This window comes from Crotalus tigris, unplaced genomic scaffold, assembly GCF_016545835.1.
Source record: "Crotalus tigris isolate CLP2741 ecotype Arizona unplaced genomic scaffold, ASM1654583v1 scf7180000017690.20705106771:4171800, whole genome shotgun sequence".
NCBI lineage: Eukaryota > Metazoa > Chordata > Lepidosauria > Squamata > Viperidae > Crotalus > Crotalus tigris.
Window position 1 is genome coordinate 321,999 of NW_024096569.1, and position 15,145 is coordinate 337,143.

At 52.7% G+C, this 15,145-nt stretch overlaps 1 protein-coding gene across 1 annotated transcript; it reads right to left on the reverse strand.

Moving 5' to 3' along the window:
- Positions 1–7,542: 7,542 nt before the first annotated feature.
- On the reverse strand, positions 7,543–12,443 carry TMEM102 (transmembrane protein 102). Its single transcript, XM_039337876.1, has 2 exons — positions 12,008–12,443; positions 7,543–10,572 (listed from the first exon to the last, which is right to left on the reverse strand). The coding sequence occupies exons 1-2, from the start codon at positions 12,195–12,197 to the stop codon at positions 9,551–9,553; spliced, it is 1,212 nt and encodes a 403-aa protein (XP_039193810.1). The 5' UTR covers positions 12,198–12,443; the 3' UTR covers positions 7,543–9,550.
- Between the last annotated feature and the right edge of the window lie 2,702 nt (positions 12,444–15,145).

A 15,145-nucleotide genomic window follows, 5' to 3' on the forward strand; every position in this document is an offset into this window, starting at 1 on the left:
GCACGAAGGATCCCCGCTTCCAAGGAGCTGCCGTCCCGGGATCCTGCGGGAGAGTCGGGGAGGCGAGCGCAGGTGCCCCACCTAGGAGGTCCTCCTCCTCCTCTTCCTCCCCCCCCCCTGGCGATCCGGGGCACGCCGGGGAGCCGCTCCCCGATCCGGCCAGCTGGGCTGCCGCCTCTCGGTTCAAATCCGGCGGAGGAGCAGAAGGCGCCCCGCCTGCCCTCCATCCATGCGGCTTCCGCGCCGCGGCGCAGGGGGAAGGGAAGGGAAGGGAAGGGAGGGGAGGGGAGGGGGGAGGCCTGCCGGAGACCCTGGCGTGTCCTTCAGAGGGGCTGAGCCGCGGGGAGGGCTTCGGGGGGGGGCGTCCTGGAGGCGAGAGAGCGGCGCGGTGGGCAGGGAGGGATCTGGCCAAGCTGGGTGTGCCAGGCGGGCAGCTCCGGCTGGGTTGGCAGGCAGCAGCTGCAAGGGAGGGAGGGAGGGAGGGAGGGGGGGGAGAGGGAGGGAAGTGGGGGGGCAGGAAGGAAGAAGAAGGACTCCTGTCACACGCCAGTGACAAAGCCGGGGGGGGGCGCGGGGAGACGCTGCCCCCACGCCCCGCCGCGGGGAAAGAAAGCCGGGTCGGCAGCTAAGGATTTCAGCCGGAGATGGAAAAAACGTGGGGTGAGCTGAGCTGGGGTGGAGTGGGGGGGCTGCCCCCGCCCTGTCAGGGCTCCTCTTTTGGGGGGGACACGTGGGGCAAGAGCAGGGCCTCCTCCTCCCCCCAGGATATGTTTGCACCGACCTGGGGGGGGAATTCAGCAGGGACCCCCCCCCAATCGCACCTAGAAATCAGAAACCCCTTGTGAAAAAAAAAAATTACACACACACATATCTATTTGGCAACACGCAAACACACCCCACGCACGCAAGCGGAGCCTTAAGGAGGTGCGTTTGTGCCGCCCGGGATGGTGAGGGTAGGGGGGGGCACTGAGGACCCCCCCCCAAAGTTGAGATCAAAGGGTCGGGGATGATGGGGGGACAGGAGGCTTCCAAGTGGGAGGAAATTCCAGAGAAATCAATGAGTCACGGTGGATTTGAGGCGGGGGGGGGTCTCCCTCCTCGTTTGGGCCAAAGGATTCTTTTAAGGGGGTTTCTTAGCCCGGGGGTCGCTCGTGGGGAAGGGGAGAGGGTGGAGAAAAACGCAGGAAAGCCCTGCCTATTATTAATAGTGGGTACGAGTGGCAAAGGGCGCCCCCTGGAGGAGACGGTCTGACAAGGCTGCAGAGCACCAGATTTCCTTGGAAACAGGGCCAGCCTCGGCTTGGGACCCACCTCTGTGCATGTGCAGAGTGCCTCAGACACAAACTGAAAAATGGATGCCTGGAGGGACTGCTGGCTCCACCAGAATTGTGGGTTCTCTTTAAAGGGGCTTCCGCGGCCCATTATATCTCCTCCTCCTGCTGTGCCCGCAGGTGGTGGCCCAAAGGGGCCAGCTGGCCTAGCAGTCACTGCAAGGGATAGAGACGAACGGCTGCCTGTCCCCATTCCAGGGGCAGCCAGTGCTGCAGCTGTGCCTGATGGACCTCACAGCCAGACGCAGCTTGCAATGGAAGCCCGTGTGTGTGTGTGTGTGTGTGTGTGTGTGTGTGTGTGTGTGTTGGGAAAGGGGGGGCAGAGCCCCACATCAACACAACTCTCAACTGCCAGCGTGGGAGGTAGTCCTTGACTTACGACCACAATGGACCCCCGAATTTCCATTGCTAAGCGAGACACTGGTTCAGTGAGCTTTGCTCCGTTTTACGACCTTGCTTGCCACCGTTGCTAAATGAGTTGTAGCCGTTGTTGAGTCAGGGAATCCGGCTTCCTGTTTGTCAGAAGGACGCAAAAGGGAGAATCACATGACCCCGGGACGCTGCGACCGTCATAAAGGTGAGTCAGTGGCCGAGTGTCCAAAATTTGACCACGGGGACGCTGCAATGGTCATAAGTATGAAAAATGATCACGACTCACTTATTTTCAGTGCCGTTGTAACTTTGAAGGTCACTAAATGAACACTTGTAAGTTGAGGACTAGCTGGATGTGCCTGGAAGGAAAGCCCAGGAGGAGGGCTGGGGGGAGACTGGGGGGGGGCGAGGGAGGGAGGAAAGAAGAAAGGAAGGAGGGAGGGAGGGAGGGAGGGAGGGAAGAAGGAAGGAAGGAGGGAGGGAGGAAGGAAGGAAGGAGGGAGGGAGGAAGGAAGGAAGGAGGGAGGGAGGAAGGAAGGAGGAACAAAGGAACGAAGGAAGAACGAAGGAAGGAAGGTAGGGAGAGTTGGAGGGAGGAAGGAAGAAGGAAGAAGGAAGAAGGAAGGGAAGGAAGGAAGGGAGGAGGGAGGGAGGGAGAGAGGAAGAAAAGAAGGAGGGAGGGAGGAAGGAAGGAGGAAGGAAGGGGGGGTCAGAGGGAGGAAGGAAGGAGGAAGGAAGAAGGAAGAAGGAAGGAAGATAGGAGGGAGGGAGGGAGGAAGGAAGGGAGGGAGGGAGGGAGGGAGGGAGGGAGGGAGGGAGGAAGGAAGTAGTACGGCGAACTTGTGCATCACTTTGTCCCCTCCCCAAACCCAGAGAAAGGGAGGGCAACTGCTTGCTTGCCTACCTCCACCCAGTGTTGTTCCCCCCACCAAACGTCTTCCAGGTGCCCTGACCCCCTTCACACAGCCTTACCCCATTCTCACATGCTGCTGACCCTTGTCTGCCTGCGCATCGCTTGTGAGCACCAGAAACCAACAATGCTCCAGTCTGAACTGCCTTGGGGTCCTGGGGTTGCTCTGGGCGGCTTCAGAAGGAGCCCTGGATGCCCTGCAGCAGGGTGTGTGTGTGTGTGTGTGTGTGTTTGTGTGTGTGTGTGTGTGTGTGTGTGTTGTTAAGGGGGTGGGCATGGTTGTGTGCAACAGGGCACGTGGCTGGCACACTTCTCTGCGCAGCACAATGAGGCTGGTGGTGCTTTTTAATTAGATCTTCAAGATGTTTGGACTTCAACTCCCAGAGTTCCCCAGCCAGCTCTGAATGATAGAGTTGGAAGGGGCCAGAAGGGCTACCTAGTTCGGTGTCTCTCTATCTGGGCAACTTTTAAGCTTTGCTGGCTGGGGGATTCTGGGAGTTGAAGTCCACCCACCTTCAAGGGGCCAAATTTGAAAAGCAAGGCACCGGATCCTAGGAGCTCCGAGCATACGCAGAGTGCTTTCGAGCCTGAACTTCTGATGGAGGCTGCCCAACATGCTCAGAGGTACTCTGCTCCCAAGAAACCCACGAATTCCGCTCTGCTTGGGCCGTCTGGCTTGAGAGTCCCAGCTAGCAGAGGCAAAGCGTGTGCACACGCGTGTGTGCTTGAACCCGGGCTCCTGAGCCTTCCCACCAGACCTTGGCCAGGGTTATATCCCCCTCCCCGTGGCTGGGGGGGGGGGGAACAAAACCATTAGCCAAACAGCCTCTCCGGTTTGGCCCCCTCTGGAAATAAAATTGGGCACGTCGCCATCCTGGCCATGCCAAGCCCATTTGCTAATGGCTTTGCAGCCCGGCGTGGCTGCCAGGGCCACCTCGAGGCTGTGGAGGATGGGTCTGGGTGTAATGGCTGGGGGAGGGGGGGAGAACAGCCACTTCTGCTCTTCTTGCTGATAATGGGGGTGATGAGTACAGATAGTCCTTGAGTTAGGGCCACAGTCAAGTCCAAAAATGTCTGTTGTTCTTTCTCCCCCTTTCTCATTCCTTCCTTCCTTTCCTTCCTCTCTCCCTCCTTCCCTCCTTGCTTCCTTTTCTCTCTTCCTCCCCCTTTTCCTTCCTTCCTTCCTTCCTTCCTCCCCCTCCCTCCCCCTCCCTCCCTTTCCTTTCTTCCTCCCCCTCCCTTCCTCCCTCCCTCCATTTCCTTCCCTTTCTTCCTTCCTCCTCCTCCCTCCCTCCCTCCCATTCCTTTCTTCCTTCTTCCTCCCTCCCTCCCTTCCTTCTTCCTTCTTCCTTTCTCCCTCCCTCCCTTTCTTCCTCCCTTGCTTCCTTCCCCTCCTTCTTTCTTCTTCCTCCGTCCCTCCTTCCTTCCTTGTTTCCTTTTCCTCCCTCCCTCCTTCCTTTTCTTCCTTCCTCCCCCTTTTCCTTCCTTCTCCTTCCTCCCTCCCTCCTTCCCTCCCTCCCTTCTTCTTCCCTCCCTCCCTCCCTCCCTCCCTTCCTTCCTTCTTCTTCCTCTGTCCTTCCTTCCTTATTTCCTTTCCTCCTTTCTTCCTTCCTTTTCTCTCTTCTTCCCCCTTTTCCTTCCTTCTCCTTTCTCCCTCCCTCCTTCCCTCCCTCCCTTCTTCCTCCCTCCCTTCCTTCTTTCTTCTTCCTCTATCCCTCCTTCCTTCCTTCCTTGTTTCCTTTTCCTCCCTTCTTCCTTCCTTTTCTCTCTTCCTCCCCCTTCTCCTTCCTTCTCCTTCCTCCCTCCCTCCTTTCTCCCTCCCTCCCTCCTTCCCCCCCCCAGCCCCCCCCCCAGCCCTCCCCCTGGGCTTTCCTTCCAGGCAATCCAGCCACCAAGTTTGCAGGGCTGTGGGCGCTGCCTCTTCTGCCTTCCCCACACCCACAAGTGCACAACCGGGTGTGTGTGTGTGGCTGATCCTAGCCAGCCCTGCCGCAGATGCAAAGGTGGGGAAGAGGGCGGGGCCTCGTCTTGCACGGGGGGGGGCGAGGGGGGGTCCAGAGGGAAGTTCTATCCCTCCCAGCCCAGTTTGGGCCAAAGGGAACTGCTGAGTTAAAATGAGGCTTTGGCGCCCCCTGGTGGCCGGCAGAGAGAAAGCAGGGCTTCCTTCCGCGAACCTGTGGGCTTAGAAGTGTTCATTTAGTGACCGTTCCAAGTTAACGGCGGCACTGAAAAAAGTGACTCAGGACCGTTTTTCACGGTTACGACCGTCGCAGCGTCCCCTGCGGTCACGTGATCAAACTTCGGACGCTCGGCCACCGACTCACATTTATGACGGTCACAGCGTCCCTGGAGTCACGTCATCCCCTTTTGTGACCTTCGGACAAGCAAAGTCAACGGGGGGGGGGGGGAAGCCTGATTCGTTTAACGACTGGGTTACTAGCAGAACAACTGCAGTGATTCCTTTTACAACCGTGGGAAGAAAGTTCATAAAATGGGGCAAAACTCACTTAACAACGGTCTCGCTTAGCGACAGAAATTTTGGGTTCGATTGTGGTCATAAATCGAGGACTCCTTGGAAAAAGTGAGTTGTTCTGCCTCTAAGAAGTGAATCTCCGAGAATTTTGACGAGTCCTTCAAGCAGACTCAGGTCTGGTTTCCGGACCTGACCCCGTGTGAGTTCACACAACATGTTAAACCCTACACTTGGCTTGCCAAAGCAGAAATCATGGTATGTTTGTTGCAGATGCAGTGAATCAGGCCAGGGATAAATCTTATTTCATTCTTTGATAAAATGACTAAAGGAATAGATGAGCGAAATGCTGTGGACGTAGTATATTTAGTTTCAGTAAGGCATTTGACAACGTAGACCACAATCTACTCCTTAGTAAGCTAGAAAAAGGTGGGCTAGACCAGTGGTTCTTATCCTGGGCGATATTGCCCCCCAGGGGCGATTTCATTTTTCAGGGGGGCAAAGGAACGAAAAGGGGGCGATATGGGGGCGATGGAGCGAGAAGTTTTGGGGACACTTTTGAGACTTTTTCGTATAGTGAATGGCTGCATATCTGTCGTACAAAAACATCAGATCGCTCGCTATTAGTGGATTGAATTGTATTTTCAAATGTTCCTCCGGCTAGCTTCAGTACAGAACGCCGTACATATGTGAAGACGCATCGCTTATCTTCATGCACGTTGCAGAGCAGCCTCTACCCATACAGTAGCGTGCCATTAGCCAGAATATGGGAGATATGGGGAAAAGACTGGAAATAAACTATTTGCATCGATATGTCTTGATGAACAATTTTAAAGAAAACCAATTTGCATAAATTGAAGAATTATTTCCCATGTTGTGATTGAGAGGTTATGTTGGGGGAGGGGGGCGATGACAACTTCCTCATTGGCTCAAGGGGGGCGATTCGTTCAAAAAGGTTAAGAACCACTGGGCTAGACAACATCACCCCCAGATAGATCTGTAGCTGTCTGGCAAACCGTACTCAACGCGTAGTCCTCAACGGCCCTACATCTGCACGGAGGGAAGTAAGCAGTGGGGTACCACGAGGCCCCGTCTTAGGCCGAGTAAACTCTCCAATATCTTCATCAATGACTCAGACGAGGGAATTGAAGGGGAACTCGTCAAATCTGCAGGTGACACCAAACTGACAGGAGTAGCCAACACCCCAGAAGACAAACTCAGGACCCAAAGAGATCTGGACAGACTTGAACAAGGGGCCCCGTCCAACAAAATGAGTTTCAAGGTGGAGAAAAGCAAAGTTTGACATTTAGGCAGGAAAAATCAAAGGCACAAGTACAGATTGGGCGAGACCTGGCTCAAAAACAGCAACGGTGAGAGGGACCTCGGTATCCTGGTGGACGATCGCTTGACCCTGAGCCAGCCGTGTGCAGCAGCAGCCAAAAAAGCCAACACAATCCTGGGTTGTATAAACAGAGGCAGAGAATCAAGATCACACAAGGTATTAGAACCGCTTTGTTCTAGTAAGGCCACACCCGGAATACTGCAGCCAATTTTGATCACCACGTCACAAAAAAGATGTTGAGAGTTTGGAAAAAGTGCAGAGAAGAGCAACAGAGATGATCCAAGGCCTGGAGACTAAAACAGACGAAGAACAGCTGTGGGACTTGGGTTTGGCCAGTCTAAAGAAAAGAAGAAATAGGGGAGACAGGATAGCTGTATTCCAGTATTTGGGGGGGCTGCCCCAAAGAAGAGGGGGTCACGTTATTCTCCAAAGCACCAGAGAGAAGGAGGAGAAACAATACTTGGAAACTGATCAGAGAGAGAAGCAACCTGGAATTAAGGAGAAACTTCCTGACAGTGAGGGCAATTAACCAGTGGAACAGCTTGCCACCAGAAACTGTGGGCGCTCCATCACTGGAGATTTTTAAGAAGAAGCTAGACAGTCACTTGTCTCAGGCAGTATAGGTTCTCCTGCTTGAGCAGGGGGCTGGACTAGAAGACCTCCACGATCCCTTCCAACTTTATTCTATTCTAAATTTGTGGCAGTATGGGCCCCTTTAAGAAGTGTGGACTTCAACTCCCAGAATTCCTCAGCCAGCAACGTTGGCTGAGGAACTCTGTGAGTTGAAGTCCATATCTCTCAAAGCAGCCAAGCTTGAAAAATACCTTTAGCTAATAATCTGTTTGCTGCCACCTGCAGAGCCAAATGTTGGCCTCCTGCAATAGGCTGACCTGGGTTACCCAATCCCAGGCTAAGCTAGTGGGTTGTGTGAACGCAGCCTCAGGCGGACCGAAAGACAGAACCCGTGCTAATAACAATCCAATATTTGCTTTCCTTTGACAGCATCAAACAACTATTAATTTCCCACTGCCCCCCCCATTGACCTCCCCTGCCCCCTGCCTGGGACCCTTCCCTCTATCTTTCCCACAAAATGACCCACACCCACATCGCTTGCGGCAAATAAATCTTTATTCTGCACTTTAAACAAAGAATAGTACAAAATATAATGGATCCCAAGGTCCATAAAAGTCTCTTTTCCCAAACCAAAAGTTTCTTTCTGGATAGATTTTATTTTACTAAGAAATAAAATGTGGGTTTTTTTTTCATTTTCTGATGTTTAAAATATTTAAAATGTCAGTGACTGGATAGGTCGCGCTTGTTAAAAGAAATGATTTTGCATTGGAAACAGGCTATAACCTTCTCAGATTTAACTTCAGCAATGTTTTGCAAACTTTGGATGCTTTGGGGGGGGGGTGGACCCCAACTCCCAGAATTCTCCAGGCAGCAGGGCAGCCTGGGGGATTCTGGGACTTGGGTCCACATCCCTGGAAGCTGCAAAGGCTGAGAAACATTGAATAATTAAGAAAAATAATTATTCTAGGATTAGCGTACAGCAGGGGCCTTCCAACTTGGCCCTTTTGTGACTTGTGGACTTCAACTCCCAGAATTCCTCAGCCAGGCACGTGTGCCTGGCTGAGGAATTCTGGGAGTTGAAGTCCACAAGTCACAAAAGAGCCAAGTTTGACGGCCCCTGGTTTAGGGATTCAGGGAATGATGATGTCAAGGTTATGATTTAACAGCCAAACCGCTTATGTAATGATGTAATGTAACATAAGGTGGATGAGGCAACGAATGATTCAGCAGGAACTGTATCTCTGTGTGTATCCCTTTAACAGCCTGAGTATAAAAGGGAAGGCTTTTGCTGCTGTATTCTCTCTCTCTCTCTCTCTCTCTCTCTCTCTCTCTCTCTCTCTCTCTCTCTCTCTCTTCTGTTTTCTGCTGTAACGGCTGTGTATTGGAGTTTGCTGTATCACCACGTGTACGTATCTTGTTCCTAGTGTATATTTGTAGCTAGTGTATGATAAACCACCACTTAATAGAGACCACTGTTTACTGTGTTGACTCTTGGTTATCTCGGCGCAATAGGACTGTGCACGCTCTGACAGAGGGCAACCTGGGACTGCAAGGATGGCCATCCTTATACGATCGCATCACTTAGGGATGAAAATTCTGGCTCCCGTTGTGGCCGTTAAGTCGAGGACTACCCGTACCGGGCGTACAACAAGGACAGAGAGAAAGTCACCTGGTTTCGGCACCAGATGTTGTAAGGTCATAAGGTGATTTTTTTTAAGGCACAATTTCAAGGTGGCGGAAGGCAGGACTGTCCCTACCCCTGAAGCCTTTCCCTTCTGGACCTGGAACAGGGGATGACAAGCAGTCCCCGATTTACGACAGTTTGTTTACTGACCGAAGTAACAATGGCACTGAAAAAAAGGGGACTTAGGACTGTTTGTTACATTTACAACCGTTGTGGCATCCCTGTGACCCCGTGATCAAAATTCAGACGCTTGGCAACTGACTCGTATTTACGACGGTTGCAGTGTCCCCAGTGATCCTCCCTTGCGACTTTCAGACGAGCAAAGTCATTGGGGAAGCCGGATTCACATAAGGACCATGTGGCTCACATCACAACTGCAAGGATTCCCTTAATAATGGTGGCAAGAGAGGTCATAAAAAGTCACTCCCTGACTCACTTAGCAGCAAAAATCTTGGGCTTGTTGTGGTCGTATTTGTGAGGACTAAGTGTGGAATTCCCGTCCTCCAGCTGGGGTTGCATTCTGGCATAACTGCAGAGGCTGCTGTACCATGTTATATCCCCTCCTGTGGAATGTCCCACGGCTGGGTGTCCCACAACTGGCGCCACACACCTGGCAGACGTCCAGTGTCTGGGAAACGGAGTCCAGTCCTCCTGGCCTCCGTTTCGACTTGCCTCCAGAAGTTGTGGGTGCCCCAACACTGGAGGTTTTTAAGGAGAGCTTGGACAGATCATTGGTCTGGAGTGGCATAGGGTCTCCTGCTTGAGCAGGTCCCTTCCAGCTCTGTCATTCCGTTTTTCTGTTATTCTGGACGGCTCACCACCTACCTGAAGAACGCAAGGGGGGCTGGCTCAGGATGCATCCCCACGGCTAGGAGTCCGCAGGGGTCGGCAGCTGGCGCCGGTATGCCTTGGCCCGCCGTTTAGCTTCTTTGGCCCCTTCCACCGCTTGGCAGAGGTACTTGGTGGGGTTGGCCCTCACCTGGGCCACCGCCCGCACCAGGATCCTTGTGGCCCGGTGGGATAAGCCATGCAGGAGATTCCACTGGGGCAGGAAATAATTGGGCAGGTGTCCCTCGGCCAGGCTAGCTGACAGATCATCCAGGACACCCAGCAAGGCGTGCGCTGCGTTCTCCTCCTGAGCCAGGTAGCGGCTGGGCAGTCGCTCGCAGGACCACAAGGCCAGGGTGAAGAGGTGGTACGGTTCCAGGCCCTGCAGAACCCCCCAGGGGAGAGCGGCCACGGTGGCTCTCAAGGACCACAGCAGCGGCGGAGGAAGGCCGCGCCTCAAGTGCAGCTCGCTCGCCGAAAAGGCAAGGTACCAATCCGAGCCAGAAGTGGACGGGAAGAGGTAGAAGCCGGCGGTCACGTCTTCGTCCCTCAATTTGCCGTCCCAGAAATGTCCCTGGCTCAGCCACGGCTGGGCCACCTCGGGCCACCCCCGAAAGGCCACCACGGGGACGATGTCGTAGAGGACGCGGTAGGATCCGACACAGATGATCACGGAGGTGACGCGGCCTCGAAGCTCGAGGCGGACATCTTTGGCCGCTGCGGAAAACGCCCGGAAAAACCATTCAGACACCAGCTCCGCGGAGAGGAAAGTCTGATCCCCACAGCTGCACTCGGACCAGCGTTGCAGGGTGGGGGCATCAAAAGGCTGGAGGCTGATCCGGGTGTGTCCAGGGCGGCTCTGCGTCATGTCCAAGGTGACAGGCACGCCGGCCACGTTCAGAACTGGCATGAGGAGCGTGAAACTGGCATCGTAGTCACCACCGGGAGAAAGCGGGAGCAAGGTGGTACAATCCACGTGGACTGTGCCCTGCTGGATCCCACCGGAGAGAAGAAGGTAGCGGTTGACCGGGGGCAATTTTCCATCGGATTGTTGGACCTGACCTGCAGGGAGAACAAGGCAGCGGGTGGGCAAGGAGTCGCAGCCGAGCAAAAGCACAACTTTGGCAGTGTCAGGGGCGAAAGACCTGGTCCGTGTGTGAAAATCCAATTAATCTGCTTTATTGCTAAAAGCCTTTGCCCAGGAATCTTCTAACTAAACTGATCTATTGCTAAAAGTCTTTGCACAGGAATCTACTAACTCAGGGGTCTTCAAACTTGGCCCTTTGATGACTTGTGGACTTCAACTCCCAGAATGCCTGGCTGAGGAATTCTGGGAGTTGAAGTCCACGAGTCATAAAAGGGGCATAGTTCCCTCATGCCGGCTGAGGAATTCTGGGAGTTGAAGTCCACAAGTCATAAAAGGGTCATAGTTGCTTCACGCTGGCTGAGGAATTCTGGGAGTTGAAGTCCACAAGTCATAAAAAGGTCATAGTTCCTTCATGCTGCCTGAGGAATTGTGGGAGTTGAAGTCCACAAGTCATCAAAGGGCCAAGTTTGAAGACCCCTATTCTAACTAAAGTGATCTATTGCTAAAACCCTTTGCACAGGAATCTTCTCAGCTAACGGTTGGCACCTCCTAGGAGTTAGATAAGGGTCCCCAGAATTCAAGGAGGGTTGAACTTAGCTTGCTTATGGCCACGTAGGGATTCTAGGCTGATCTCTCTTTTGACTCCTCACCCAGGTTGTGCCAATCCTTCTTTTGCAGGTGGACAAACCTCTGGCTGGTCAGTGGCTTTGCTATATAAATATGGGGTCAAGTCTTCTACTCGCACCAGGAAGTTACAGGTAGTCCTCAACACACAACGGTTTGTGTTTAGTGACCGTTCAAAGTTGAAAAAAGTGACTTATGACCGTTTTTTTCACACTTACGACCGTTGCGGTTAATCCCCGTCGTCCCATGATCAAAATTCAAACGCTTGAGAACTGACTCATATTTACGACGGTCACGCAGTCCCGAGGTCACCTGATCCCCTTCTGTGACCATCTGACAAGCCAAGTCAATGGGGAAGCCACTTAACGACGCGTTACTCACTTAACGATGGCAGCGATTCGCTTAATGACCGTGGCAAGAAAGGTGGTAAAACGGGGCAGGATTCACTTAGCAACAGAAAATTCGGGTCATAAGTTGAGGACGACCTGTAGGTCCTGGTCCAAGTAGCTAACTTGGGCTGGGGAATTCTGGGAATTGAAGTCCACCTGGGTTGAGGTGGGTGAGGTTGAGAAAGGCCAGCCTGGATCAGGGTCTCCCCCACCCCAGAAGTCCTTGCAGCTCTCTCCTCACTGGCCTGTCCCAAAGCTAGCCCAAACAAACCCGGATTCCACCAGGTTTGGTGGCTTGATCTGTCCAATTCGAGGAAGGGTCCGGGCTAAGAACGCTGCGACTCCATCCCTGAAGCTAGAAGGGGTTTCCTCTCCCCCCCCCGGGCCCCCAACTCACCCAGCAGCCCGAAAACCCAATCTTTGGCTTGGAACAATTCGGGGGCGTCCCCGCCCTGGGGGCTCCTGGCTTGGTACTCCTGGATGAGTTGGTTGAGCTCCTCAATCTGCACCCCGGAGTGGAAGTCCAGGTCCGTGAGGGGCTTGGCGGGGGCCGGCTTGGGGGGCCGGTCCTCTGGAGAAGAGGCCATGGCTGGGTGTGTAGGGGGGGGTATTTCTCTCCAGCCCCTTCCTTGCAGAAGGAGAAGTGAGTCAAAACAGGGGAATAACCCGGATTAGACGCTGAAAGTAAGCAGGGTCCGGATGGGGATGGGAGACCACGAGGAGACCCCCCGGGGGTTTCTAGGCTTCACCAGGAAGCGGAGGCGGCCGAGAGAAGGACGGGGACGCGCCCACAGGTGTGGCTTCGTGGCATCCGGGTTGGGACAGGTGCGACGCGGCAGCCTCCTCCCTCCCCCCCCCCCACGAGCCTTTGGGGCGCCCCTTCCTCTCCTCCTCCTCCTCTTCTCCCCCCCCGCGTGGTCCTCAGAAGCGGAGCGGAGCCCGGCGCTCCTTCCCCGCCGCCGCCCTGCTAGCATCCCGCTCACCTGCATCTACCTGGCCGAGCTGAAGCCCCGCCCACTGAGGGCGCCTGCCGCCAGGAACGCTGGGAGATGTAGTTCCAGCTACCACCTCCCCCTCCCCCCTTTTGAAAGCATGCTGGGAGGGGCATCCAGCCCTCTCTCTCTCTACTTTGGGGAAAAGACCCCCCCCAAACGGAGCCCGGGGCGTGGAAGAGGCTAAGGGGCTCCCCCCACAGTCAACATCCCCGTCAAATGCCCCCCTTAGCAGCGTTCCCACGCCCGGGAGAGGGTCGTTCTCCTCCCTCCCCCCCCGGGAAAATTGCAATTAGCTGACCCCCCCCCCTCAAAAGCCTCCGGAGTTGCGGTTTTAGGGGAACTAGACTCGTTTCTAGTGGTGGTGGGGGAGCCTCGGATCGTCTGAACCTGTGCATTGATTGCAACTCGTAACTGACAGCTAGTTTCCTGGCTCCAGACCTTTCCCAGCGTGTTGGACTCCTTCCCCCATAAGCCTCAGCTGGGAGATGGGGAGGGGGGGCTGAGTACAACTCACTGCAAGGAGGGGGGTAGGCTTTGAAGTCCATGGAGGCCACGGGGTGGGGAGCAAGCCACGAAAGGATGCTGGTGGCTGGGGTGGTGGTGGTGGGTCTTTATTCAGGGTGAGGGGCTCCTACTAAGAGGCTGAAGAGGGGTGTGTGACTTGGAAGTTACTGTACAGCAGTATTTCTCCATCTCGGCCACTTGAAGATGGGTGGACTTCAACTCCCTGGCTGGGGAATTCTGGGAGTTGAAGTCCACCCATCTTCAAGTGGCCAAGATGGAGAAACATTGCTATACAGGTTGTCTGTCCTTGACTTACAACATTCATTTAGTGGCTGTTCAAAATGACCGCGGCATTGGGGGGAAAAAAGCAACTTTCAACCGGTCCTCGTACTTTAACCCTATTAACTCTCAAGACTCTTTTTTTTCCGGCTATGTATTTAAAATGGATTGTGATTTATAGATAGATAGAGAGATAGAGATAGAGATATAGAGATATATAGAAATATATATACATATACATATAGATAGATAGATAGATAGATAGATAGATAGATAGATAGATAGATAGATAGATATAGAGAGATATAGAGATATAGAAATATATATATATATAGATATAGATAGATAGATATAGATAGATATATAGATAGACAGACAGACAGACACAGAGATATACAGAGACAAATATAAATAGATGATAGAGAAAGAGAGAGAGGATAGACATATAGATATAGATAGATGATAGATAAATGATATATATATATATATAGATAGATAGATAGATATAGATAGATATATAGAGATATAGAAATATATATATACATATACATATACATAGATATAGACATAGATAGACAGACATAGAGACACAGAGACAGATATATAGATGATAAAGAGAGGATAGACATAGATATAAATAGATGATAGATAAATGATATAGATAGAGATATGTAGATATGTGTGTATGTGTTTATGTATGTGTGTATACATATACATATGAGTGTGCATGTATGTGTATGTGTATATGTATATTTTCTTTTGAGAGTGGGCATCAAATTTCATTTTTTTAACGTGTGCCAGCGTGTTCACCGAAAAAAGCGACCGTAAAAATTATTTTATCTTACAAGCTGTTTTTGTGAATTTCAGTGCATTAAGGCTGCATTGTGTTGCCATACGAAATGCACACACGCTCCCTTAACAACCATTTTGCTTAACAGTGGAAATCCTACTTTGTGGGTCGTTAAGTCCAGGACTGCCTTTCTCCCACGTGGCTTCCTTGCGGACATGCTCCCGTCATTTGCTTGTTTGCAATGGCATTGCACGCTCAGGAAGCCCATAAACCACCATTCAGGGTTTAGGATGCTGCCTGAATCTGGTGGCTTATGCAACAGACCCTAATTAAGCAACCCGTGGTTTGGATGACATGCCATTTAGATGCTTTTTTTCCAGAATAGTTTAGGGCAAGGGTCTTCAAACTTGGCCCTTTGATGACTTGTGGACTTCAACTCCCAGAATTCCTCAGCCAGGCACGCGTGCCTGGCTGAGGAATTCTGGGAGTTGAAGTCCACAAGTCATCAAAGGGCCAAGTTTGAAGACCCCTGGTCTAGGGTCCCCTGGTGGGCAGGGGGTTGAGCTAAAAGACCATTCTGTTATGTTCCTGCGTTATTGGAGTTATCTAAATAGCGCATGAGAATGTAAATTATGTTGTTAGAGGTGCGCAAAAACTGGTTGAAAGGCAGATAAAATCATCAGCATTAACACCGCTGTGCAAAACATTCAGTCCTCAAGGAAGGAGCTGATTGACAGCTGTCAAGAGGAAAGAAAGCGTGACTCTTTTGCATAATAGGCTTAATTTTCTGATGAGCTGCTACCAGCAGCCCTCCAAGCATTTCCCCTCCCCCTCTTTCCCCACCCCCACCCCGGAGAAAATCAGGCAGGTGAGCAGGGCACTGGTGCTCTGGATGGGGAAGGTGAGGAAGGGCTGTCTGATTAATTGAGTTTCTTGGGGGGGGGGTTTCCCTCAAGTTGAAGCAAAG

Bases quoted from the DNA above. Each gene is read 5' to 3' on its own strand.
- TMEM102 (XM_039337876.1), bottom strand. From the start codon at position 12,197: ATGGCCTCTTCTCCAGAGGACCGGCCCCCCAAGCCGGCCCCCGCCAAG. The intron at 10,573-12,007 runs GTGAGTTGGGGG...TTCTCCCTGCAG, and splicing joins TTGGGTTTTCGGGCTGCTGG to GTCAGGTCCAACAATCCGAT.